Source organism: Rhinolophus hipposideros, assembly GCF_964194185.1.
Source record: "Rhinolophus hipposideros genome assembly, chromosome: 5".
NCBI lineage: Eukaryota > Metazoa > Chordata > Mammalia > Chiroptera > Rhinolophidae > Rhinolophus > Rhinolophus hipposideros.
Window position 1 is genome coordinate 71,100,011 of NC_138051.1, and position 25,640 is coordinate 71,125,650.

At 39.9% G+C, this 25,640-nt stretch overlaps 3 protein-coding genes across 6 annotated transcripts in view; 2 read left to right on the forward strand and 1 right to left on the reverse strand.

The window, feature by feature from the left end:
* Positions 1-23,517, reverse strand: ZBTB25 (zinc finger and BTB domain containing 25). Of its 3 annotated transcripts, none has more exons than XM_081049330.1 (4): positions 23,382-23,517; positions 22,552-22,844; positions 8,628-8,807; positions 1-5,644 (listed from the first exon to the last, which is right to left on the reverse strand). In XM_081049330.1, exons 2-4 carry the CDS (start codon positions 22,755-22,757, stop codon positions 4,510-4,512), a joined length of 1,521 nt encoding a protein of 506 aa, XP_080905456.1. In that variant the 5' UTR covers positions 22,758-22,844; positions 23,382-23,517; the 3' UTR covers positions 1-4,509. The 3 variants fall into 3 exon arrangements, with proteins under 3 accessions (XP_080905456.1, XP_080905457.1, XP_080905458.1); XM_081049331.1 differs by lacking the exon at positions 23,382-23,517 and adding an exon at positions 16,512-16,607 and having other exon boundaries at positions 22,552-22,696; XM_081049332.1 differs by lacking the exons at positions 22,552-22,844; positions 23,382-23,517 and adding an exon at positions 17,771-17,805.
* The window catches only part of ZBTB1 (zinc finger and BTB domain containing 1), a 24,592-nt gene continuing 22,021 nt past the window's right edge, over positions 23,070-25,640 (forward strand). The window contains exon 1 of one of the 2 annotated variants that reach the window (XM_081049322.1): positions 23,070-23,836. The gene's annotated coding sequence lies outside the window, so the exon portion shown is untranslated. The remainder of the gene's footprint in view (positions 23,837-25,640) is intronic. The other variant, XM_081049323.1, reaches the window with a different exon arrangement.
* HSPA2 (heat shock protein family A (Hsp70) member 2) overlaps positions 23,623-25,640 on the forward strand; it is a 35,125-nt gene continuing 33,107 nt past the window's right edge. Inside the window, exon 1 of the mRNA XM_081049324.1 lies at positions 23,623-23,836. The gene's annotated coding sequence lies outside the window, so the exon portion shown is untranslated. The remainder of the gene's footprint in view (positions 23,837-25,640) is intronic.

Genomic DNA, 25,640 nt, shown 5'->3' on the forward strand with positions numbered 1-25,640 from the left:
ACAAAAGATGTTTATGATCAAGTCACATCAATTTATTTGTCATGATAAAATACATGAAATCCACTGTTTTCATCCCATACAAAACTTTCTAAAAGAATGTTTCTCACAGTACATTAGGTGGAAGAGTTTAATCATACAATGTGTTACTGATTTCAGTCTCCTGTGTTTTGCTATGTGTTACTTCTACTTTGAAGATCTCTTCAGTGGGCCTTTATTAGTAGACAAATTTTTGAAATCCAAGTTTCTTTGAAAGTATTTTAAGTTGATATTTGATCTAATCTGACTAAATGAATTTATTTGGCACAAAATAGAAGAGTTGATGACATTTAATGTCAGTTGCCCTGGAGTAATATCTACTAACTAATCAAGATACATACTGAAATACAATGGATTCTTCCAGGTCTTGAAGACAAAAATCACAGTTTGTGATTCCTTGTATTTAAGACATTCAGGCTTGGGATTGTATAATCTTACCAGTTTTCAAAAAGTCCAGGCATACAAACACAGAAGTACAACAGAGAATAATCATTTACAGATTTCACTCTTAGGAATTTGAAAAATAATTGTAATAAAATATTATAGAGACACATTTAGTTTAAAACACACAGACACAAGTTACACTATGAAAACTCTTCAGGTGGCCTATTTTTACCTCAATTACTATAAAAAAAATTGATACTTATTAAGGATCTGAGTTACAACATCAAGAATATGCCTGTGCAAATAAATATTAATGGAATTATACATTTTCAGCCTATCTTTTTCCATGACTAATATGTATTTCCTTCAGTTTTAGTGAAGCCTTTCCAATACTATTTTAATAGAACATAATGAATTACTATATTATTATCCCCACTCCATTTCTTGTCCCCATCTACTTTTTAGATAACTTACACTGAAGAAATAAAAATGTTATTTTCTCCATTACTTTTGTTCTTTTTCCTAGGCGTAAATAATATGCTTGGGGGAACTTTCAGGAAAGCTGAAATTGGCAAGGTTTTATTCCCCAAAATGTGAAAGAACTAATATCCTCCTTAATAAAATTATGGTGGAGTAGGAATTCTGGCAACACTGCTATTTCTAGAGTATTTGTAAAAAACAAAAATAAGAATTTTGTCAATGAATTATTGAGTATTAAATAGTATATGACTCCTTCTAAGACAGTCTAGAATTATGGGTTAAAATACTGAAGTTAATAGGTCTAGCTATTGAATAAATGTAGTTTTCTTTACATGGTTGGTTTTTATCAATAATACTAAGTAAGCACTTAATACAATTTTAATACAAATCCTCACAACAACCCTGTGAGGTAGGGACTGCCTATATCCAGGTTACAGACGGGAAACCAAAGCAAGAAATAATAATCTCAAGAGATATAAATCAATAAATGTTCTCATAAGTATACTATACTTATCAGACTATATTTATCATACTGAGTTCTGACAATATGCTAATAAAGACAAATACTGACGCAGTCTGTTTTTCTCCAGAAAACAACTATATACAATATCTGGAAAGAAGGGAAGATTCCAAGCTTATTCAAGGAGAAAATGTCTGTTTAGTATTTGCCTGATACATTGATTAAGGTGCATATAGCATTTCTAGTTTTCAGAGGTTGGTAATCATTATGCAACCCATACTATATGGCTAAGATTATTAGCTCCATTTTGCAGATGATGTAATCAGAACTAAAGGGTTTAGCTGGAAGAACTTTTTTCTATACAAAGTAGATTTTCTTACTGACAAATCATATCTTAAAAAAATACACTCAGGGCACAGTGTGAGCCATAGAACAGTTATTTTTAAAATATGCCTGTTGAATGAAAAAAAAATGGGTCAGTCCTCACACCACTATTCACTGGTTCTCCAGAAGCCAGCTTTTGGAATTTTTTTTCTATAAAATGAAGTTAACATTTTTCCACTTCCTATAAGAGTGAATATCATGAAGACTAAGAAAAAAAAACATTTGATTTTAATTCCTAGTATTAAAAAGAACTCTATGAGTAGGAATAAAAATACAGTTAACCATTATTTTTTCAACACCCAACAAACATAGATATATTTCTGCTTTAAATCAATGTTGTCTATCACGGCCAATCAGCCACAAGCAAATTCTTGCCATTTCTCTAGACTCTGCCCTGAACTGCTTACCCTACTCCACAACTCATATGTATCCCTAAGCCCACCCTTTAGCTATATACTTCTTGTATCAAGGACTAATGACTGAGCAAGTAGTAAAGAATATAAAAGAGAAAAATTATCTTACTGAAAAAAGTAAAATTTTACTTGAAGATGACTAAGGAATACATCCTGAATAAACTAAAATACATGAAATCAAGGTTAATATTTGTGTTCATCCTACGAGATGAAATGTTTGAAGGCAGTATGAGGTTGCATAATTGCTTCCATAATTTAAGATTAGATGATATTCTGACTCCAAAGAGCAACACATTTATTTTAACCACTCCTATTGATTCTGTATCCATAGCTAGTTATTCTCTCAGCCCGTATCAAGCTTGACCCCAGGAGGCTTCACTCACTTGTCTAAGGCAGAAACTAAACTCTACTGCTTTAGACAATGCCCAGTGGTTTTCTTCATTCAACCCTCAAGAAAAACTTATCACTTCGTAATTCAGCTAAACTCACTGTTTATCCAGAAAATCTTTGTGCCCTCAGAATGAGCTGGATTACTCTTTGAGCTCCCTCCTGACTAAACTCTGATGCTGTTGAGCAAGTGTCCTTGAAGTGTGCAGTCACGAAAGTTCAAAGAATTTTTGTATGCAGTCAAATTCTAAGCCTCACAAACCAAGTTTATTAGATTTATTAAGATGTCTGTGAGGCAGACCAGCCCGGTGGCTCAGGTGGTTGGAGCTCCGTGGTCCTAACTCTGAAGGCTGCGGGTTCGATTCCCACATGTGTCAGTGGGCTCTCAACCACAAGGTTGGCAGTTCGATTCCTCGAGTCCCGCAAGGGATGGTGGGTTCTGCCCCCTGCATCTAGCAATGGCAACTGAACCTGGAGCTGAACTGCGCCCTCCGCAACTAAGACTGAAAGGACACAACTTGAAGCTGAACGGCACCCTCCACAACTGATTGAAAGGACAACAACTTGACTTGGAAAAAAGTCCTGGAAGTACACACTGTTCCCCAATAAAGTCCTGTTCCCCTCCCCCCAAAAAAAAGGTGTCTGTGAGGCTTCAAATTTACCAGGGAATCATACAAAAAAGATGAGGCTATTTTGTAGCCTCTCTCTTTTGTTATTCATGACCACCTAGTATTTTTGATATTTAAACATTTCAGAAAGAGTTTAGAACTGTCCTTTGTGGTAAGGTTTGATCAGCTATTTCCCAGCAACACAAAGCAGGAGAATCTCAATTTTAATTTTGTGGGGTTTTAACTTTGTAAGTTTCAGCACTATAAAAGGGAGTTAAGTTTATTCACAGAGAAAAACCTACCATAGATTTTAAGCATAGTTCTAGGACATTGCCTCTAACTATTCTGCTGGTTTTATGGACCAGACAAAAGTGAAAACTGTGTCACTGAAAAATTACTTTTTCAAGTGATTGTTAGAAAATTAACATCAACTCAGGCAGCCTAGAAACTCCTCTGACACTGAGGGTATGAATATAATGTGTATTTTATCATTTTCCTCTTTAAACTCATGTAAACCTCCACTCATAAAAAAATCTCAAATTGTTCTTAAGGTCTTTGAGAAAACACATGAAATTAAGGTTAACAACCCTGGGTGTCAGTCAATGCAGATCTATCGAATCTCTGTCTCTCTGTGCTTATCTATGTGCACATACCTTATTGTTACTCTCTGTAGGATTTTTTATTTTATGTCTGACTCTTCTCCTTTTCTCTCTTTTTAACTAAAATATTTTTTATTAAAAATGAGGTACGTTCAATGTTAAAAAAATAAATAAAAACCATGTAAAATGTTGCAGAGCTAGTAAGTAAAATATAATTTTAAAACAACTCATGATTTGGTTATTTATGCCTTAAAACAATTTCTTATAAATTATCACATAGTTATGCATTAAAATAACTATTAACTTCCTATATGGCAGAAAATATTTTTAAATCGTCCTGGTAGGTGCTTGTTCTTGTGAAACAATAGCCAAAAGTAATAGTCTAGAATATTCTTTAAAAAAATATCTCATTTACTTAACATTAATTTGATTTTACTGATTCTTTTATACAACCTAATAAAACAGAAATTCCATAAATAACTATTTACTCTAAAGTCCCATTATTACTACACTGATTTCTGATTTCTAAATTGTGAATTAATTTATGAAAAGTTCAGTCCTAATGAAGGTTACATTTTAATAGCTATGAATTAATATATCTTACAAAAAGGAGACCTAATATAAACAATATTAAAACTATGAATAAATGGTAAAGAAAAAAGTCCATAGAACTTGAGGAAGAAAATAATTTATGAATAAAAAAATGCATGTGAATTTTCTTTTTCAGAATTGATATAAAAATTCTGAAGGAGAAACTGCTACTCAACTACAATAGTATCCACATTTTCTTGTGTGAGCTCTGACTCTAAAGCACAAGATGAGTCTAACTGTTCTTGGAACAAGCGAGAACTTTTCAGGGGGGCATCAGACCAGCTGTCACAATACGGCTGAAATCTCTGGGCTAATGCATTACCAAACCTTTGGCATCGGTTATATCTGTAAGATTTACCTTTGTGTATATACATGTGTTCCAGCAATTGGCTCTTTCGGAGAAATTTATGACCACAGATGGTACAGCTGATTTTTCTTTTCCTTGAAAAAGAAAAATTACAGTTTAATTCTACTGGCTCTGTGTCTTTGGAGATCAAAGACACTTGACTGATCTGCAAAGGTTCTGTGGTATCCCGATTTGAGTGGTCAGGCTGCTGCTCATTCTCCTTGACAATGAAGGAGCTGAGCTTGCGGCATTCAAGAGCCTCGCTATTTTCATTAAGTGGACGCACTTCACCAAGATCATTACTTTCCAGAATGGAAGCAGGAACACCAAATGGGAGGGATCCAGACACATGGGTATGGAGATGTTGTCTTAGGTTACTACGGGAATCAAAACGTTCTCCACAGTAGTGGCATAAGTGTATTTTGATACTGCTTTCGGTGAAAGTGGGGCCTGTTACCTCTGATGAGGGTGGGGCGTAGCTCTGGGAGATCACAGATTCTGGGTCACATCTCTCCTGTTTGATGGACACTGGAGGCTTCTGGTGTTCCTCCAAAGCCTGCGCGGCAGGACGGGCCCTCTGCTGGTCAGCAGTGCCATCATCCAGCCCAATAGCAAGAGAAAGCTGCAACTGGGGGTGATCACCCTGGACAGCAGCTCTGTTTCCACTATTACTGGAAGGAGCTTCTTTGACCTCCAGCCCTTGTTTAACAGCTGTTTTTTGGGTTGTTGAGATCTGAATGCCATACAAATTTGAGGACTGCACAGTCTCTGGCGAGAACACTTGATTCATTTCAGTTGCAATGTGAGAAAGGTAGTCAGCATGAAGAAATCGAATCCCTTCCTCCAAACGACTATGATCCACAATCTGTTTTGGCCCTTTTCCCGTGTACATAATGTGTAACAAATAGCTGAATATGTCAGGTTGGATGTCACTTGGTTGTATTTTTATGCACTCACTGTTAAAAAAAACAACAAACAGACCCACACAAAATGAAACAACCAGTTGGCCTTTTAGTTAACAGTACACAGTCTTAGGCTAAAGCAATTTCTTCCTAAGAAGTTCAGACTTTGCAATCTGCCTTTGATCAAACAGCAGCAAAAGCTTACACATTCATTGTATACCAGTTTTATGGCCCAACAAGTCTTCATGTACCACCTAAAGTTAGGAAACACAGATAATCTGATTAAGTCAACATTTATATAGTGACTCCTAAGTGATCAAGGGGTAGAAAAATGAATAAAATAGGTACCCTGCTCTTACAGAACTTAACAGTCTATTGAGTATGTAACCAAAAGAAACAAAAACAGGGACTTAAGCAAATACCAGTGTTCAGTACAGCAGTATTCACAATAGCCAAAAGGTAGAAACAACCCAAATATCCATCAACAGATGAATGGAAACATAATGTGGTATATACATATAATGAAATATTGAGCCATAAAACAAAATGAAGTTCTGATACATGCTACATACAATATGGATAAAACTTGAAAACACTATGCTAAGTGAAATAAGCCAGACAAAAGAGGACAAATTTTTGTACGATGCCACTTATAAGAAATATCTGGAGACAGAAAGTAGATTAGAGGTTACCAGGAGCTTTGGCAGCGGGTATAAGGAGTTATTGCTTAACGGATACGATTTCTATTTGGGGTGATGAAAAGTTTTAGAAATAAATAGTGGTGATGGTTGCACAACATTGTGAATGTAATTAATGTCATTGAATTGTACAATTAAAAATGGTTAAAATGGAAAATTTTATGTTGTATATATTTTGCCACAATAAAAATATTGAAAAATTTTTACAGGGTATATTGAAATTTGTAATATTTAGAATTTAAATTACGCTAACCTTATTTTGGCTCCCAAACTATATTAATATATCTACTCTTTAGATCACAAGTGAATACAGGGATAACTTTGAAAAGCTTTAAAATAAGTCCCAAGCCCAATTTTTACATATAAATCTAGAATTTAGATAATAGGTGGAAATAACTGTGTAACAAGAAATTAGAAAATACCCTGAAAAACTAGGATAAAAACAACCCGAGGGAAGTGTTGGATGTCAAGGAACAATGGAATCAGTCAATGAACTTACTTTCCCTAAAATAGAAGTGTGTGTCAATGCATCAGAAAGCATGGGGTGTCAATATGTCAATATGCTTACAATCCCTGTCTTTAGTCCTGATTTCTTGGGATTCCTTCTTGGGCTTCACTCTTAGCTCTGACCCACCCACTTGCATGGTCTATGGCAGGGTTTTTTTTTATATCAGCACAGAGCTCTCTTAACTGAGGATTTTCAGTTGCTCAACAGATACCACATAGCAGGCTGCCACCTTTGTAGCTCCTGAATTTAGTTTAGCATGGTGCCTGGTACACCATGCACCAGGCACTTTGAGAGCTGGACCAGCTCACAGCTCTCAGACAAGATTGATGTGAAGGTAGTATTTTTAATATAGTTTCTACATTGACATGTAGGTCAGAAAGGAAACTCTTTGGTGTGGCAGAGAAGGTTACCCATGACCTGTCCCCCACTCTAACCTCCTCTCCCCTTTGTGCCATACATTCCAATCATTCTGATCTAGCCTGGCTCACATCTGCATGTTTTCATGCATTGTTTCCTCTGCCTGCAATGTACCTTCTTGCATTCCTCTGCAACATCTGAAAAACAATTCCTGATCCTTCAAGATCCAGGGCCTCTGTACAGCCTCTTCCAACCTTCTCATAATAGGGCTGCTGACATTCCACTTTACTTTGTACAATACTTCTATTATAGACTTATCACATTAATTATTAATAACAGCAGCTAACAGTGCAAAGCTCCTGTTCTAAGCATTTTAATATTAATCCATTTAATCTTTTCAATGTGAGTAGGTATACTATTCTAGTATTTTATAGAAAAGGAAACTGAGGCACAGAGTGCTCAATTACACTGAAATCATTTTCCTTACATGTATTACCTCTTTATTAGTCTATAAATTTCTTGAGGGCAGAGAATATAACTTATCTGTTAGAGGGGTCTAGCACAGTGCCTGACATATAAGTAATCAATAAATATTTGAATGAATGAACAATGAAATAAAAATGTACAATTGGGGCTGGAATCCTAAATAGTTTATGTAAGGTCCTTTAACGAAACAAAGAGTGTTCTATCTCTTTCAACCTACCGTGTTTCCCTGAAAATAAAACCGGGTCTTATGTTAATTTTTCCTCCCAAAGACGCATTAGGGTTTATGTTCAGGGGATGTCATCCTGAAAAATCACGCTAGGGCTTATTTTCCGGTTAGGTCTTACTTTCGGGGAAACACAGTAGGATGGATTAAAGCTATTCTTTACCAAGAGCTCAAAATCTGAATACCAGTTTCCAGCCCTCCCACTACATACCTACCAGGTTGGGGTAACCTAAATTCAAAAAAACTTTTGAAAACAGATTTGAAACAAATGACCTTTGAACTATAATATGGAATATAAAGTGGAAAGAATTATGACATTGAAACCTTGCTATGTTAAGTGTAATGGAATAGAAATCAACAACTTAGTGATTAAGAGCATTAAAACTTTAAGAGCACAGATGTACACTTGAGTCTAACTTAATAGCTGTGTATAGTCCTGGATGGGCTAGTTACTTAACAATTCAGTCTTGGTTTCCTTTTTTCTAAAATAGTATGGACAACAGTAGAATTTACATCAGGTAAATACTTTGTGCTTGGGTATGAGATAAGCCTTCAATAAATTTGAAATATTATTGTTTTTGTTCTTATCTTCCACCATGGCTGCTTCACACTGCATTTAATTACTGGTATATAAAAATATGTATTATAAATTTTTTATTTCTTAAGGTGACCCTATAACAAAAAAATCCCCAAAATGATGTTATAATAAGGTTTAGATACACCACCACATTCAAATTTTTCTGATTTACAAAAGCACATCCTTACCTTGTTTGATGAATAAATATCATCTTGAAATAGTTCGAAAAAGCAGCAAGCACTGCTCTGTGGGCTTTGAAGTAAACATCTCCAATAGCAACTGTGCAATCACACAGAAAACCAAATTCTCGTTGCATGTTCAGCTGCTGCAGAAGGACAAGACTATGGCTAGCTGTGTCCATTGTGGCTCTGAGAAAAAGGACAATATAAAGTTGTGTTTTTTTTACAAAATTGGCTACAGTTCACACAAACCTACAGAGTACCAGGAGACCGAAATTTAAATGAAATTATCCAACAGTTTTCAATGCTATTAATTTTACCCCAAACCTAGTTAACATTAATACCTATTGTGACAATCAATATCAACTGCTGATCCCATAAATATTTATGGCCTTTTTTTCATCTGGTACGAAAATAGCTTGGTATGAGTGACACAAGGGCAAAAGAAAGTCCTGTCCTTTTTTAATCTATGCAACCACAATGTTTCTAGTCTTCAGTTTCTTCACGGGAAAAATAGGAATGAGATATTGATCCCTGCCTCAGAACTACATGAGATAAGTTATGTGAAAACTTGTACCTTGTACAAGCACCTTGTAATGGAAACTGCTATTTAAATGTTAGCTATAAATATTCATAACATAATAGTGTGTCCTGGCTGGGCTAGAGCCATCACTGCTCCTTAGGGATCCTCAGTGCTCAGGCGACACTGGCTTTCTAATTATCATACAATGTTTGGGAAACTTAACAGTCACTGTAAGTTTAGGAGCCCCTAAAATAGATGTCAAGCTCCATCCCCCGATTTATATGGGGCCTGGAAGCCCCACGGGATAGAATGTAAACCCTGACTTTAACTGCATTCAGATACATACAAGCATGGAGATTCCTGAAGGAAATAGAATGCAACCCAAAAAGGCCCACACCAAGACACATCATAATTAAAATGCCAAAGTCTAAAGACAAAGAGAGAATTTTAAAAGCAGCAAGAGAAACCGAGTTAAGTTACCTACGACAGAGCTCCCATAAGACTGTCAGCTGATTACTCAACAGAAACTTTGCAGGCCAGAAGGGATTGGCAGGAAATGTTCAAAGTGATGAAAGCAAGGACCTACAAGTAAGATTACTGTACCAGCAAAGCTAGGATTTATAGTGGAGGGACAGATAGAGCTTCCCAGACAAGAAAAAGCTAAAGGAGTTCATCATCACAAACCAGTATTACAAGAAATGTTAGAAGGACTTCTTGAAGAAGAAGAAAAAGAATACGTATCAAAAATATGAACAATAAAATGGCAATAACTATATATCTATCAAGTTACTTTAAATGTAAATGGATTAAATGCTCCAATCAAAAGACAGAGTTGCTCCTGAGTACCACCGGAAAGCTGTGTGAGGCGCTTATTTACCCTGATGTTTGGATCTCTGTAAACATTCTGTTCTTAGTCATTCTCTTGTACAAATGCTGTACTTTGAAAATGTTTGTGTATAACAGAATTGATGTTTGTTTTCTGTTTGATTTTAAACAGAGAAAATAAAAGGGGTCACAGCTCATAAAAAAAAAAAAAGACAGAGTCGCTGAATGGATAAGAAAACAAAACCCTTACATATGCGCCTACAAGAGATTCACTTCAGATCGAAAGACACACAAACTGACAGTAAAGGGATGGAAAAAGATATTTCCTGAAACTGAAAATGAAAAAAAAAAATCTGAAGTAGCAATACTTATATCCTACAAAATAGACTTTATAACGAGACAAAGAAGGACCAAGTAATCCCACCTCTAGGTATTTATCCAAAGAAACCCAAAGTGCTACTTTGAAGGGACATGTGCATCAATATGTTCACTGCAGCATTGTTTACAATGGCCAAGATATGGAGGCAGCCTGGGTGTCCATCAATGGATGAGTGGATAAAGAAGAGGAGGTATTTATGTACAATGGAATATTACTCAGCCATAAAAAGGAATGAAAACTGCCATCTGCCACAACACGGGAGGACCTAGAGGGTATTGTGCTGAGTGGAGTAAGTCAGAAAGACAAATGCCACGATTTCACTTATATGTGGAATCTAATGAACAAAGTAAACAAACAAACAAACACAGAAACTCATAGACACAGAGAACATTTTGATGGTTGCCAGCTGGGAGGGGTGCTGGAGGAAGGGGTTAAGAAATACAAATTGGTAGTTACAAAATAGTAATGGGAATGTGCATAAGGAATTAAACAATATTGTTAATAATTATGTATGGTGTCAACTGGGTACTAGATTAATTGGGGTGATCACTTCATAAGTTATGGAAGTGTTTAACCACTATGCTGTACACCTGAAACTAATATATTGTATGTCAACTGTAATTGCAAAAAAAAACACTGTTCTGGAGCTAGAGAGTGGTGACGGTTGCACAACATTGGGAACGTACTAACCACCACTGAATTGTACACTTTAAAATGGCCAAAATGAGGAATTTTATACTATGTGTACTTTACAATAAAATAGAAATGGAATAAACAAAAAAAAAAAAACACACAAAAGTAACCGCCATGCTGAATTTGGTGTTTATGACTCCCCTGTATATCGTCACAATCTTACTGTATACGTCCCTTAAGAAGGTATGGTACTGTTTTTCATGTTTTAAAATTTTATATAAATAACATTGTACTTTAGGAATCCTGCAATTGCTTAATTTTACATTCACACATTACTTTAAAAAATCCTACTTATATTCAAACATAAGTTTCCCCATTCCTCACCAATTAAACAAGAAAAATTCTCACCCCTTACCATCTCATTTTAAAAGCCTTTAAGTAGCAATGAAATGAGAAATAACAAGATAAAACCTACAGAAACTTGAGCCTACCTCTAAAAAGATAAACAAAATCCAAATTGTGGGTTTTGTTCCAAAAAGCCATTTACCAAAAGCCACTATTGTGTTTACCACCATTTCCAATTCTAAAACACCACCAATTTATAGGTAGACTAAAAAAAATAAAACTCTATATTGGAGGTTTCAGTACATGAAAATCATGTCTTAGATTCAATAAAATGGTTCACATTGAAATATTTAAACTAGCCTTAAAAATTGTCTCCAAAAAAACCTCCAATCATAAACGTTTTCACCAGTTCTTCATTTATATATATAATATATATTTAGTATAATGAAATGTTGAACCATGTGGAAATGAAAATGGCACACTAAAAAGCCAATTCACTTATTGAAAAAATATTTTTGAAGAGAATTTTATTAAAGGAAAAATATTTGAAAGCACACATTTTACAAGGCATAGGGACAGAAAAAAATTATAGATGATGCAATCAAGATTACAGACTAATAAACAGTAATTACAACATGAAGTGACATGTGCCATAAGAGTAATTTGGAAAACATGCTTTGAGGAGATAAGTAACAGATGATCAAATGGAAAATAAGCCATTTGAACTAGATTTAGATGAATAGACAGGTGAACATAGCATTGCAGGCAGAAAAAAATAGAATGAGTAAAATTACAGAGAGGGTATGAATACATAGAAAACTGAAGAATTCAGTTTGGCACAGAAAAAACAAAAGTCAATAACAAGAGATAGGGGCAGCTCACAGAAGGTACTGAATGTAAAATTAAAAGTTACTCCAGTTGTGTCTGAAATGGAGAACTATGTTAAGGTATTTTCTGTGGGAGGGAAAACAGCATAGTAGTTAAAGCTTGAACTTTGGAATCAAACAGCTTGGATTAAAATTCCAGCTCTGCCATTTAGTTGTGTGATCTTGACAAGATACAACTCTGGGCCTCCGTTTCACTTATAAAATATGAATAACTACAGTCTCTATCTCACAGGTTATTATATAGATCTAGTAAGATGATACATATAAGTACTTAGAAATAGTGGGGCCCATAGTAAGTACGAGCTCTGACAATTAAGTTCACGAACTTGCCATCATCTGCTTACATTGGCAGCACTGTACAAACAGCTCAGTAAAGTTTCATAACCTTGGTATATCAGTGTCTCACAGCTGTGTTCATGTCAACGTGTGGCATTGTCTTGCAATAGTGGCGTTCATTATTGTTCTTGCATGTTTTTGTGTGCCATCACGAAAATGTCTGAGCTTGAATTACAGCAACGAACAAACATTAAATTTCTTGTTAAACTTGGCAAGAATGGAAATGAAATCAGGGACATGTTAGTCCAAGTTTATGGGGATAATGCCATAAAGAAAACAGCATTGTACAAATGGAATAAATGTTTTTCTGAAGGGAGAGAATGTGTCACTGATGAAGAGAGGTCATGGTGGCCAGTAACAGGCAGAACTGATGCAAAACTTCATTGAATTGTGCAGCAAAATCATCGGCTGACTGTAAGAAGCATAGCAAACTAAGTAAACATCAATAGAGAAACAATTGGAAAAATATTAACTGAAAATCTTCACATGAGAAAGGTGTGTGCAAAAATGGTCCCAAAGGAGCTCACCGATGAACAAAAGCAAAGGAAAGTCGAAGTTTGCCAAAACCCTTTGCAGAGGCAAGAGGATGTTTTGGGCCGTGTTATCAATGGTGATGAAACACGGGTGTACCAATATGACCCTGAAACAAAGCATCGAAGTGCACAATGGAAGTCAGACAGTTCTCCATGACCAAAAAAGTTCTGTCAGTCCAAATCAAGAGTAAAAACGATGTTGCTATCCTTTATTTGATACCGTTTCCCCAAAAATAAGACCCAGCAAACAATCAGCTCTAGTGCGTCTTTTGGACCATAAACGAATATAAGACCCGGTCTTATTTTACTATAAGACTGGGTCTAATATAAAATAATATGTAATGTAATATAATGATATAATACCGGGTCTTATATTCATTTTTGCTCCAAAAGACACATTACAGCTGATTGTCTGGCTAGGTCTTATTTTCGAGGAAACACGGTATCAGCGGGATTATTCATTGTGAATTTGTACCAACTGGACAAACAGTTCACCAAATTTACTAATTGGAAGTGCTGAAAAGTTTGCGTAAAAAATTTAAGACAAAAACGAGCTGAACTTTTCACCAACAATTCATGGATGATTTTGCTGCATAATTCAATGAATTTCTGCATCAGTTCTGCTTGTTACTGGCCACCATGCCTTTCTTCATCAGTGACACATTCATGGCACCACGACAATGCACCAGCTCACATGGCACTGTCTGTGAGGAAGTTTTTAGCCAGTAAACAAATAACTGTATTGGAACACCCTCCCTACTCACCTGATCTGGCCCACAATGACTTTTTTCTTCACCCAAAGATAAAGGAAATATTGAAAGGAAGACATTTGGATGACATTCAGGACATCAAGGGTAATATCACAGCTCTGATGGCCATTCCAGAAATAGTTCCAAAATTGCTTTGAAGGGTGGACTAGGCACTGGCATTGGTGCATAGCTTCCCAAGGGGAGTACTTCAAAGGTGACCATAGTGATATTCAGCAATGAGGTATGTAGCACTTTTTCTAGGATGATTTTGCGAACTTAATTGTCAGACCTCATATTCAATAAAAACCAGTCACCATTATCATCACCATCATTAGGCTTGAGTCAAGACTGGTCTAATAGCAATACATAAAAAAGATTAGCAAGGGTGAGGGATGGAGAAATAAAGACCAGCAAGGAACCTACTGCAATATCCAAGGAATGGCAGTGCAAATAAATGCCAGAAGATACACCAGACGTAAAACTGACTGACATGACTTGGCAGCAGATTGGATGTGGTCAGTCACAGACCAAGTCAAAGATAAGTCTCAGAACTCCAGCGTGCGTAACTAGAAGACTCTGTTTATTCTTTCAGGTCATATTTGCAGAGTAGCTGCCATGTGCTAGGTGATGATATAAAGGCAGGGTCCCAGAATGCCAGAGGAGAGGCATAGAAACTGGCTTGATAAGAGACAAATTTCATTTTGGACACAATGAATTCAAGGTGTTCACTGTAGGACATCTAAGTAGAAATGTTTAGTGATCAGTGGAGACAATGTGCTGGACTGGGGCTTTAGAAAGTAGGGCTAGACAGGGAGAGGTGGTCCTCTGAAATGACAAGGCTAAAGTTACCAGGAGTGAATAGGACTATTAAGTAAAAGGAAAAAAAGCTAAGAATAATGAATCCTTGAAAAACACAGAAAAGATAATAAAAGAGAAGAAATAAGAAAACATATTGTCATTGTGGGAAGATAAGGGAGGTGAAGGAGAGAACCTGGGCAGGAGGAGATGGCAATGATGGAAAATGCTGCAGAAAAACATGGCGATGAGGCCTATTACAACAACCCCAAGTGTGGTGACCAAGGTTTCTGGTGATCTCTGAAGTTTGGGGAAACAGGTAGAGCAAAATATCTGACTGCAAGGGAATGTTAGAAAGCAGAGCTCATAAAGGGTAGGTCATTCAGGATGCTGCAGATTGAAGACAACTTTCAGGCTAAAGAGTGGTGGATCTCTGGAAGCCAGAAGGAATGCAAACAAAAGTATAGCAGTTAGCCATGGAGAATAGGGGGATTTCTTTTTCTGACAGTGGAAAGCAGATGGTTCAGGTGAGGAGAGAGGATTCACGTGTATTCTTTTAGATGGCATTGGTTTACAAACGAGAAATTAGTCAGTATGCATAGGGAAGAAGTGAGTTTAAACTTTAAAGAAACCTAGAGTAATAATTCCTGATGCCAATACAGAGCATTGAAGTTTATGGAGAACTTTCATCTACTAATTTATTTCTCTTTCTGCTTCAGATGAGATTTCTGTTCAGCTACCTTCAAGTTCATGGATTCCATCATTTCTAATCTATGAAGCCCATTCAATGAATTTTTTCAGATATATTTTTCAGGTCTGAAATGTTCACCCTTTTTTTTAGTTTCTATTTGTCTGTTGAGATTTCCTACTTGTTAACACATTTCCACCTTATTGTGCTTTATGAGTGTAATTATAACAGCCGCTTTAAATATTGTCTGCCAAATCCAGCCTCTGGGCATCTTAGGGTCAATTTCATTAAAGGGATAGTTTCCTGTTTCTTCATATGTTTAGTTATTTTAGGTAATATCCTGGCCATTGTGATTACTATAGTAAAGACTCTAGATTCTGTAATATCCTTCCAAAGAGTACTGATGTTTTGTTTTTGTTTTCAATTAACTTGGATGGACTTTTACTCCAAGTTTTGCCTCCCTTATGGTTCAGATTTTTTGGTGTTAGGTGTGCTGTTTGAAGGCTGTTCAAAACATGTCTAAGTTTAGGAATTGGCAAGAGATTTAAGCTGAGTTTATACACAGTATTTACCCCATCCCCCTGCAACCACCACATCCTTTCTAGGATTTTCCTCCTTATTTTCCAGCTGTGTGGTCACTCTGAACTTTGTCCTCTTTTCTTCAAGCAAGTAAGATTACAGGTTATTATCCCAGTTTTAGCCATCCCCTCATGTCACCAACTGGGGCCTTCTCTCAGGATAAAAGCCATAAAAATGGAAACGTATCCACTGCTGTTCCCTTCTTCGAAGTGTAGACTTGCATTCCAGTTTCTGCTGGCTTTTTATCACCCACAAGTGACATTTTGTAGTTTTTAAAACTTTTTTTCAGGTTTATAGTTTTTATCTCAATAAAACTATGAATTTTCATAAATTTCAACTCCTAGTAGGAATTACTCAGTCATTATCCTTTATCAGCAGTTCTAAAAAGTTCTGGTCTCAAGATCCATTTGCACTTTTAAGAGAAAGTATTTAGGACTGTGAAAAGCTGTTCTTTATGTGGGTTATGTTTATTAATATTTACCTGAGAAATTAAGAAATATATTTTTTTAATTATTTAAAATAACAAACCCATTACATATTAAAACAAATAACACACTTTTTCATATATATATAAAGTGAAATGGGTGACATTGCTTTATATTTTGCAATCCTCTTTAATACCTGGATTTTAAAAAATACAGCTGGGTTCTTTTCTCTGCTTCTGCATTCAATCTGTTGCTACATATTTTGGTTCAAGTATATTAAGAGAATTTGGCCCTGCAAAAAGAAGATCTTTGTAGACCAATTAAAAGGTTTCAGGAAACTCCACAGGATCCTTGGACCACACACCACACTTTAAGAACCTTTGCCCCATACTACCTTTTTTTGAGCCTATGCAGTAATAGAACAGATACTATATTAGTTTCGTTTTATGGTTGATGCACCATAGGCTCAGAGAAGGCGGGAAAGGTACCCAAGTCAGACATCTATCTATTAAAGGATGCTGTAGTACTTCGATTCAAGTCTGACTTTAAGCTCAGTGCCCTTTCTTCAAAACCCCGACCTATTAATAGAACTTTCAACATACATATTGATGGCAGATTTCACAAATACCAGGGGTGCCAAAAAAAAAGTATACAAGTGGACAACTTGGTCAACGTTGCTCAAGCAGTTCACCGTAATCAGAAGAGTCTGGACGCTGATGGTAACTACTTTGAGCACCTCTTGTAACTGCAGAAGTCAAACGTGACTTGTATTCATCTTCTGTTATTGGTATATATTGAGTATTACAATTTTAATACAGTTTTCCTTTCTTAAAATGTGTACACATTTTTTGGCACTTTCTGTATATTGAATCAAATAAGGGGGTAAATTTTCCAAGCTTGTAAAAGGAAACAAATTCAGATCTGTTAAAAAATAAAAATATACATAATAAGTTAATTCAAACTTATTTGCATAATAGACATTTGATATTTTAAGGCACAACCAGATTTTACCTCAGGTCAATAGAGCCAATCCATCACAAAGTTACCAACAACATTTTATAATACAGTCTACTTTACAAATTACTAGCTTGGCTTTTTTATATAGCCTTTGCTCATCATTTCTTTGACTATCATTTTTATTTTCTCTAGTATGTAGAACAGCGAAAGTTTCCTATGCATACAGAAAGATCTTAAAAGTTACATTTGAAAATTGTTGGTGGAAATTTTAAGATGTGAGACAGGTTGCAGAAAAATAACTTATCATTTTATTATACTTACAAATACTGGAGCCAAATTGTAAGAGTACTACATTTTAAAATACTTTATCTGCTATCAAGTAGTATTTACATATAACAGGGTTAGCATTGATATTTAAGAGACTACAAAAACTTTACTTATTAGATTGCAGTAATTCTGGATTAGTTCAAACTAAGTAAACAATGAACAGCTTCATACCAGTATCTATGTTTGCTTAATTCAAAGTTAGCTTGGTATTCAACATCTTTTGATTTTTATTTATTAAAAAAACATCTATTGTATTAGACTGGACTCTCAGACCCATGGTAGCCAGACGATGTCCTGGAATACACAGCTTTTCATTCTCTCAGGATGTAATAATTTTTTTTTCCTGTAAGACTCTTTAAATAAAAAAGAAATAAAAGGAGTAAGACATCTGCTTCTGTGGATAACAATCTTAGCTATTTTCTACGTGGTTCCTACCACCTATGACTTTAGTTATTAATTATCATTAAGACAAGGAGACAGAAAAGTTGGCAGAGGGATATGTACAGCTTTTTTGAGATACTTATGACTATAAATACAAATGTAAAAGCAGAAATGTTCAAAATGCCACATGATAAAAGACTTTATACAACGATTTTAACTTTTTAATGGTACTTTCACATGACTGTGGAGGTGTAACATTTTATAATCTAGAGAAAGAGTGTTTACAGAAATCATTTCATCCTGGAATAGTGGCTCTTATTGATGACTATTATAAAAATTTCCATGTAGAGTTGCATTGATGCCTGAGTCCTACTCCAGATTAACCCAAACAGAATTGCTGGGGGTGAAGCACAGATACTTTTTTTTAAAAAGCTCTTCACGTAAGTCGAAGATGCCTCAGGTAAGAGCTACCACGTTAGAAAAGGGGAATAAAGAGGCGGCCGGATGGCTCAGTTGGTTAGAGCACGAGCTCTCAACAAGCTTGCTGGGGATTGGGAACCAGAACTGGACTTGGGGCTGAGCTGCGCCCTCCACGGCTGGACTGAAGGACAACTCCCTGGAGAAACACACTGTCCCCCCCATATTCCCCAATAAAATTAATAAAAAAGGAAAGGGGACCAAAGAAACTCCAGAGAATATTTCACTCTAAAATTAGAGAAAAAGAAGCAATTTCACAGGAAGTGCTCAAAATGTGGAAATTATACCAATTACATTAAAAGAACAAAGATCAACAATTCTAATTGTAACTTTAAACTAAAAAATTAGCCAGATTAAGAAACAAAAGTGCTCCCAAGCTAGTAGAATTTGCACTGGGGGCAGAGGAGAAACACACCGTTTTCAGACTTCTTTTTAAAAAATATTTAGAAAAAAGAGGTATTTATTCTCATACTCCATTACACCTATTTTCACCATATCTGAAAATGATACAGAAATTCCAAATCTGAAAATATTGGTTGAGGTAAATAAAATCTGCAGTAATTCTAGGCATCTGCTTATGAAAATCACTGAGAATATTAGAGAAGAGGGTAAGAAGTAGATGTGGTAGATGATACAGGAAGAGCAGTTACGCTCTAGAAACCTTTAACGGAACAGGGAAACGTCAGTTTGGGGCCTCCTGCCTGTTGGCAGATATAACCAGCCTGCTGCATCTCTAACCCTCATCTAACCAACATGTGGGATGGCTGATAAAGCCACAATACCAGGCAAACAAGAATGCTCACACTGGTGAGTACAAATTACTGGTGGACCTTAAAAAATCAGAACCCTGTGAAGGAAAAGAAAAAATTCTTCTTAGTCTACTAAAAAAATAAAGATTGCATTTCTGAAAGAATAGGTACTAAAAGGAGGAGAAAGGTGGAAAACAACAATACTAATACAGACCTAGAATACAGTACAAACAAGAATGAGCGTAACTTCTGAATATAGGTGATCCAATATTTCCTTTGCATGGAATGTTCCACAACACATTATCCACATGAGCTAATGAAACCCTTTGCTTAAAGTGTCTAGAGTTTTTCAGAAGGAACAAAAAGTCATTGTCCATTGATTTATAACCAGGGAAGAAATTAGAAAAATTTCAAAAATAACTAACACTATAAACACCTTTTCTCCAGATAAGATTAAAAGATAAAGAAAATCCTGCTGGCAAAGAGAAAGCAGAAGTGTTAAATTCAATTAATAATCCTGAAACTGATGTTTACTTCAAACACTATTTCTTCCTTCTCCACTTTCCACAAGCAAGTTCAAGTAGCAATCTTTCCTATCCTAGAGGGAATTACACTGTTCCAGATATTATTGATAGCTACTATTATAATGAGTAAATACTATCTGCAAGGCCTTGTGCTACTTACGTGCTTTATGTACATTATTTCTTTTCATCCTCACGGTGACTACATTTGTTCTTTTTATTTCCATTTTACAGATGAGGGAAAACCTAGCAATTAGTAAACTACAAATAAAGTGGTGGTCAAAAGCTAGGTCTGCCACCATAGCCTATGCTCGTAACGCTAAACTGGAACAGTATTTTTCTTAGCATTCTTCTCTGACAAGACTGAAGTTCACATGCAATTTGGAATAAATAAGCAGAAAGGGGGCACAGGAAGTGGTATAGAAGTACTTTATAATTTATCAAGATAAGAGCACCGGCTCTGCTTTTTTTAAAACAAGAAAAAAATACTGCAGTAATATAAAATCCCCAACTCTTTTCTGGCCGTCATTGCTAAAATGGACAAGTTTTTCTTTAACAAGATGGTCAAGCACCATCTTTGGACCATAGTAAATAAATCACTTTGGTTCAGTGGTGAGGAGGGCATTATGCAACACTTCCCAGCACAGCCCTCACCAGGATATTTTATGGCCAAAGCACTTGGGCCCCTCCTCCTCAGCTAGACAGCCTGACTCCTTCGCATTCCCCTCAGGAGATAGGGTGGAAGCACACAGCTCCACTTTCTAAGGCATAGAGGGCAGCTGAAAAGTCCTGCTCAGCTTCTCTGGGCAACCACAGGCGCCAATAAATCAGCCACAGGCGATTTTCTCATCCCCTTCCTGGCTTGAAGTGGTGGTGAGATATAGTGCTAAAGAGCCAGACTGGACCTGCGAGATACTGTTTCCCCGAAAATAAGACCTAGCCGGACAATCAGCTCTGATGCATCTTTTGGAGCAAAAATTAATATAAGACCCGCTCTTATATAGACCCGGTCTTATATTATAGTAAAATAAGACCGGGTCTTATATTAATTTTTGCTATAAACGACGCATTAGAGCTGATTGTCCGGCTAGGTCTTATTTTTGGGGAAACACGGTAAGTGATCTAGGCTGAATTCTACTGCAAACAACTGCATCATTGAAGCCAACTAAATCTCTGAGCCTGTTTCCTTGTGTGTAATAACGGAGACAATACTACATCCTTTTTGGTAAATATTCAACACTCCTCTATGAAAATGGCTAGCCACTGCAGGTACTTAATAAAACAGTGACCAAATCTGAGCAGAATCCATCTCCACTACCTCCAAATAAAACATTCAAGGCAGGGCTGGACAAAAAGGTGTAGCTAGTCATGTGAGGTGCCTCCCTCCTTTCTTGCTGACCACCCAGTGATGTTCCACTGCTTCCTGATAACCTCCCAGCCAGCAGTACTAATCAATTCCGTGTCCTATCCCATCATTGCTCTGTTCCCTATTAAAGAGCTGATGTCTTTGTGATAATGGATTAATAATTTACTGTTAATTAAAACATATCCAGATTGCTAACGAGGACTTTGATGCCTTCACCTAAGGAAGCAACCAATGCTGCAAATATTGGTTATTCTTGCAGAGAATAGGCTGAATTGGAGGAGGAGGAGCGTTGAGCTCCAAAGTACATCAGAGGCAGTCTATTCCACCTCGAAATAGTGCCAACCCCATTTCTTAAAATACCAGAGCCATCACACACTGGCCAAGTCTGATTTCTCAACAATCTGCACCAAGCCAAGTATAATCACCTCTGGGGGACAGTCTACAATGAGGGGGTTAAACTGGCACTACACTCATGGTGTGCTAGAATAAAACGACCAAGGCATCTGGAGCCCTGGAGTCCTATTACTCAAGAGGTGCAGGACCTCCATCAGCTACGTGATCTTTAGGCCGGGTGTCCTCATGTGTAAAATAAGAGGGATGAACTGGATTTTCTATAAGGCCCCTTTCGGCTTTAAAAATCTGTGATTAAAAAGTGTCCTTTACACACTTGACAAAACCTTGTGGGAATGAACAGCTTTGCCCAAAAGACTTTATTCTCAAGACAATGAATGCCAAATTTAATCCCTTGCGGTGAACCGGGCGTTCATTTATGAAACACGTTAGGGGCTGCCAAGTTCCAGGTACAGAGCTAGGCGCTGCCTAAGCAGCTAGAGAACAAACAGCTTGATTTCTCTAAATGAGTGCGAGGGAAGGCAGTGATAGATGGCGCAAGCTTTAAAAAGAAAAACTGGATATGCTTAGAAAGAAATTAATCTGAAAAAAGAAATAAATGAATTATGGGATGGGCGGGATATTTCCTGCTCTAGAAACAAAGTAATCACAAATGGGAGGTGGGGAAGGAGAGGGCGGGCAGTGGTCGCAACGTCTCGCAGGCTGCACCTGGAGACCCGCCCACTTGCGAGGCCTCCGGGCGGCCGCCGGGGGAACGCCGCACGCCAGGCGGGGCTTCCCGCGCGGGGTCGCAACCGGCTTTCTACAGGGAGGGTTCTGTGCCTTTGCTGCGCCCCCACGCGCGGACCCGCCTGCATCAAGTCCAGACAACCGCCTCGTGCGGACAGCCTAAGGCGGCTCTGGGCATCCTCGACCCAGCATTCACTCGCAGTTGCCATTTTTCTCCTTGCCCTGACTGACAAGTCAAATGGACCAAAAACACCCCCTCCCGAGCTACTTGCATCTGTCCGCGACCGGCGCAGCTGCAGGCCGCCGCCGCCCCAGGCGGCTCGCGGCGGGAGGGACTGAGCCGGGAGCAGCCCACAGGGGCCGGGCCGCGTCGCTTACCCAGACGCCGCCGCGGCGGCCGGCCGGCTCCTCCGTGCGGGAGGGGCGGCTCCCGCGCCGCGAACGTCACGCGGCGGCGCCGGCTCACGCACCCCGCGGTCCGCTCTCGCGCGGCTTCCCGCGCCGGCCGTCCCGCGGTGGGCCCACGTGACCGCGCGCCTGGTCGCCGGGGAACGAGGGGCGCGGGGGCCGGAGTCTGCGTGCATGCGTGCTTACGTGCGCGCCCGCCCTGGTGGCCGGGAGGGGGTCGGTGTGCGCTTGGGGCGCCTCCGCCACAGTTCCCAGTCGTGACTCTGTAGGCGGAAGCGTGGAGACGAACCTGAGCGTCACAGGCTCCAAACACACACACACACACACAAAACCGCGTGACCCGGGGACTTTCCCCGGTGTGTGCAAAAGCATGGGCACCTCGTCTGTTCGCGGATGGGGGTGGGGAAGGATGCGCCGCGTGTTCACGGCGAGAGGGGTGGGGGCGCAAGGCCAGGGAAGCTGAGCCGCGGGAGCCTGGGAGGGGAGGCGGGTTAGGCGGGGTGGGGCATGGCGGGGGAAGTGACTCAAGGCCGGAGGCGGACAGGCCCCGGGAAGGCGGGGTGGGGGAGCGCGGGGAATGGGCGACCCTGAACGGGCTGGCCCCGCACGGGACAGGGCAGAGTGCCGGCGCCCCCAGAACGCCGCGGACGTGCGGCGAGGGAGGGCCCAGCTGCTGGGTCCTCCCGGGCAGGGGTCTGACATCTGGACGGAGTGGGAAAGCAGCATCCTGCCCTTGGGGAGTCGGGAGGAGCCCAGTCCCATCCAGCTGTGCAAACAGGAGGAGGAGGTCCCAAGCCTACCCTTGGGAGAGGAGCGAGAGGGGTGGTCAGGCCGCCGCCGCCGCGCCGGCCCCCGCGGTGCGGGTTGCGCCAGCCTCCTCGGAGCCCGACGCAGAAACTTGTTGCAACAAACAGGCGACCGCGGGTGCCCCTAGCAGCCAGCGGCGGAGTGGGTGGGCGGGCGAGAGGGAGGGGAAGGCTGGCGGACGCCGCGGCGAACTGGTGGGCAGACCCGGAGTCGCCGCGTAAGCGGGGCCGGCTCAGTGCGGTGCGGCAGGCGCGGCTGTGCGGCAGCGGAAGTCCTTTGTTGCAGCACAGTCCCTGACAGAGCCAGAACCTCTCGGCGCAGCCCAGCCCGTGCGCCGCGCGTCGTCGCCGCTGCAGTTCGCGACCCCGTCGCCTCCGCCCGCCTTTCCCGCGTCCGATTTGCCTTAAACTCCCTAAAATCTCCGCAACCCTGGTTCCTGCTGCGGCCGGTGAGTATTTGTCAGTTGTGGGGCTATTTGCGCAACTTTGGCCCGCGCCGAAGGGCGGCGGGCCGCGCGGGCCTGGCGGAGTGCGGGGCCGGAGCGCCGCCGACCGGTGCGGGGAGCCGGAGCGCGGCGGACGCGCGGCGAGGACCCGGCGACGGGCGGCTGCTGGGCCCGCCTGCCTGATCCCGCCGCCCGCCGCCCCACAAGGTCCGGGACGTGCGGCCTCCCTGGGTCTGAGGCGAAGCTCCTGCGGAGACTAGTTCCCACATTAGTTACTGTCTTTTCCCTTTCTTTTTCTGCCCTTATTTTTTTGAGGGGGGGAAGGGAGAGGTGTAGACGGAAGGCGGGAGGACGCGGTTGATTGACGTGCCCGGAGCCCGCTTCTCTCAACTTACAGCTGCGGCTCGTCGGCGGGTGGGAGGGGAAGTGTCCCGGAGCCCGAGGCCGCAGACTTGGGCGCGCTCCGAGAGAGGGGGCGGAGGGGCCGTGCGGATTCTTGCCACGCTCCTTTCCCACCCCCTCTTGCCGGCACACACGCTTTTTGTTCAATTAAAAGTGGTAGGTCTGGGGTTTGGGAATTTTCACGGGGGAAGGTCTTCTGTTTCCCGAGAAGAAAGTGCTTTTCGCCGCCAGTGGTGGGCGCTTTCCAGAAGTTCTGGGAGTGTTCCGTAGGTGTGATGGACGTACTAGGAAACCTCCCCAGTGTGTAGGCTTGAGGCTGAGCTCCGCCGCCCTCCCGTTCTACCTAAGCGACGCGTTACACGATCTGAAAGGTTGACAGGACGTGTTCCCGATTAGGAGCGTCAGGGAGATGTTGGTGAAAGCCCTTGATGTTTTCTGGGGACAGGGGGGGCATTTGCATACGTAATAATACTACTAAGTCGCACTGCAGCGTGGTGGCTAGGCGCAGATTCTCCACTGGCCCAAGTATTTTTCCCAACAGTATGTATCACAGCAGGACAACTATTCCAGGAACAAGTTTCTCTTTGACACTCGAACCCGAGGAGTGGTCCCAGGCTGTTTCAGCAGACTTAGGATGGTTTCTTGAACTGAAGTTCAAGGCATTCTGGAGCTTATTTGGTGACGGATGCAGTTCTCATGATAAGGTCAAAGCAATCACCGTCTTTGACACGGAGAGATGAGAGTCTATGAAAGTTTGTCAGTACAAATTATATATGATGGGGGGAGAATTGGTATACAAAAAGATGGAGCTTGACTGAAGACTGGTCATCAGAACTTAAGAGTTTTTCTTTTGAATCATCTGCTATATATCTGATAAAGTTTCAATAACTGGCTTTGGGAAGATGGGGGAGTGGGGTGGGGCGGGACTTCCTCGTCTTAAACAGAGAAAATTGAAATATAATGGAGGTGAAATGATTTTCCAAAGATTAATAAAGACAATCTGCAGTAGAGCCTTCAGTTAACATCTTATATTCATTTTAAAAGCAGGTTTCTCCATTATGACCAAATACAGAATAATAGGTTGAGCAGTCTTTCCCGGAGCCTTTCTGTTCTTCCCATTCCAATACAGTAGCCAATTTTGGGGGGAGAGGGGGCCCATCACTGTTAAAGAAAAGAGAAACCATGTTTAACCAGGACCTTAACAGGGCATAAACATAGTTTGAGCCACTTGCTCTTGCCCTTGTGTTTTGATTTCGGTTTAACACTGCTAAGTTTTTGTACTCAGCACCATTTTCCATCCTAACATGCAGGGGAAAAAAAAGTGCCTGCTTTCAGGCCACTCCTCCAGCCAGGAAGAGTGTCAAGCATTTGCTATTAACCTTCTGGCCTAAAGAAGAGGAAACCA

Coding starts and splice junctions, on each gene's coding strand:
- ZBTB25 (XM_081049330.1), bottom strand. CDS start 22,757: ATGCACGCAGACTCCGGCCCCCGCGCCCCTCGTTCCCCGGCGACCAGG. Junction 8,808..22,551: donor GCCGCCGCGGCGGCGTCTGG/GTAAGCGACGCG, acceptor CCTTTTTCTCAG/AGCCACAATGGACACAGCTA. Junction 5,645..8,627: donor ATATTTATTCATCAAACAAG/GTAAGGATGTGC, acceptor TTTTTTTAACAG/TGAGTGCATAAAAATACAAC.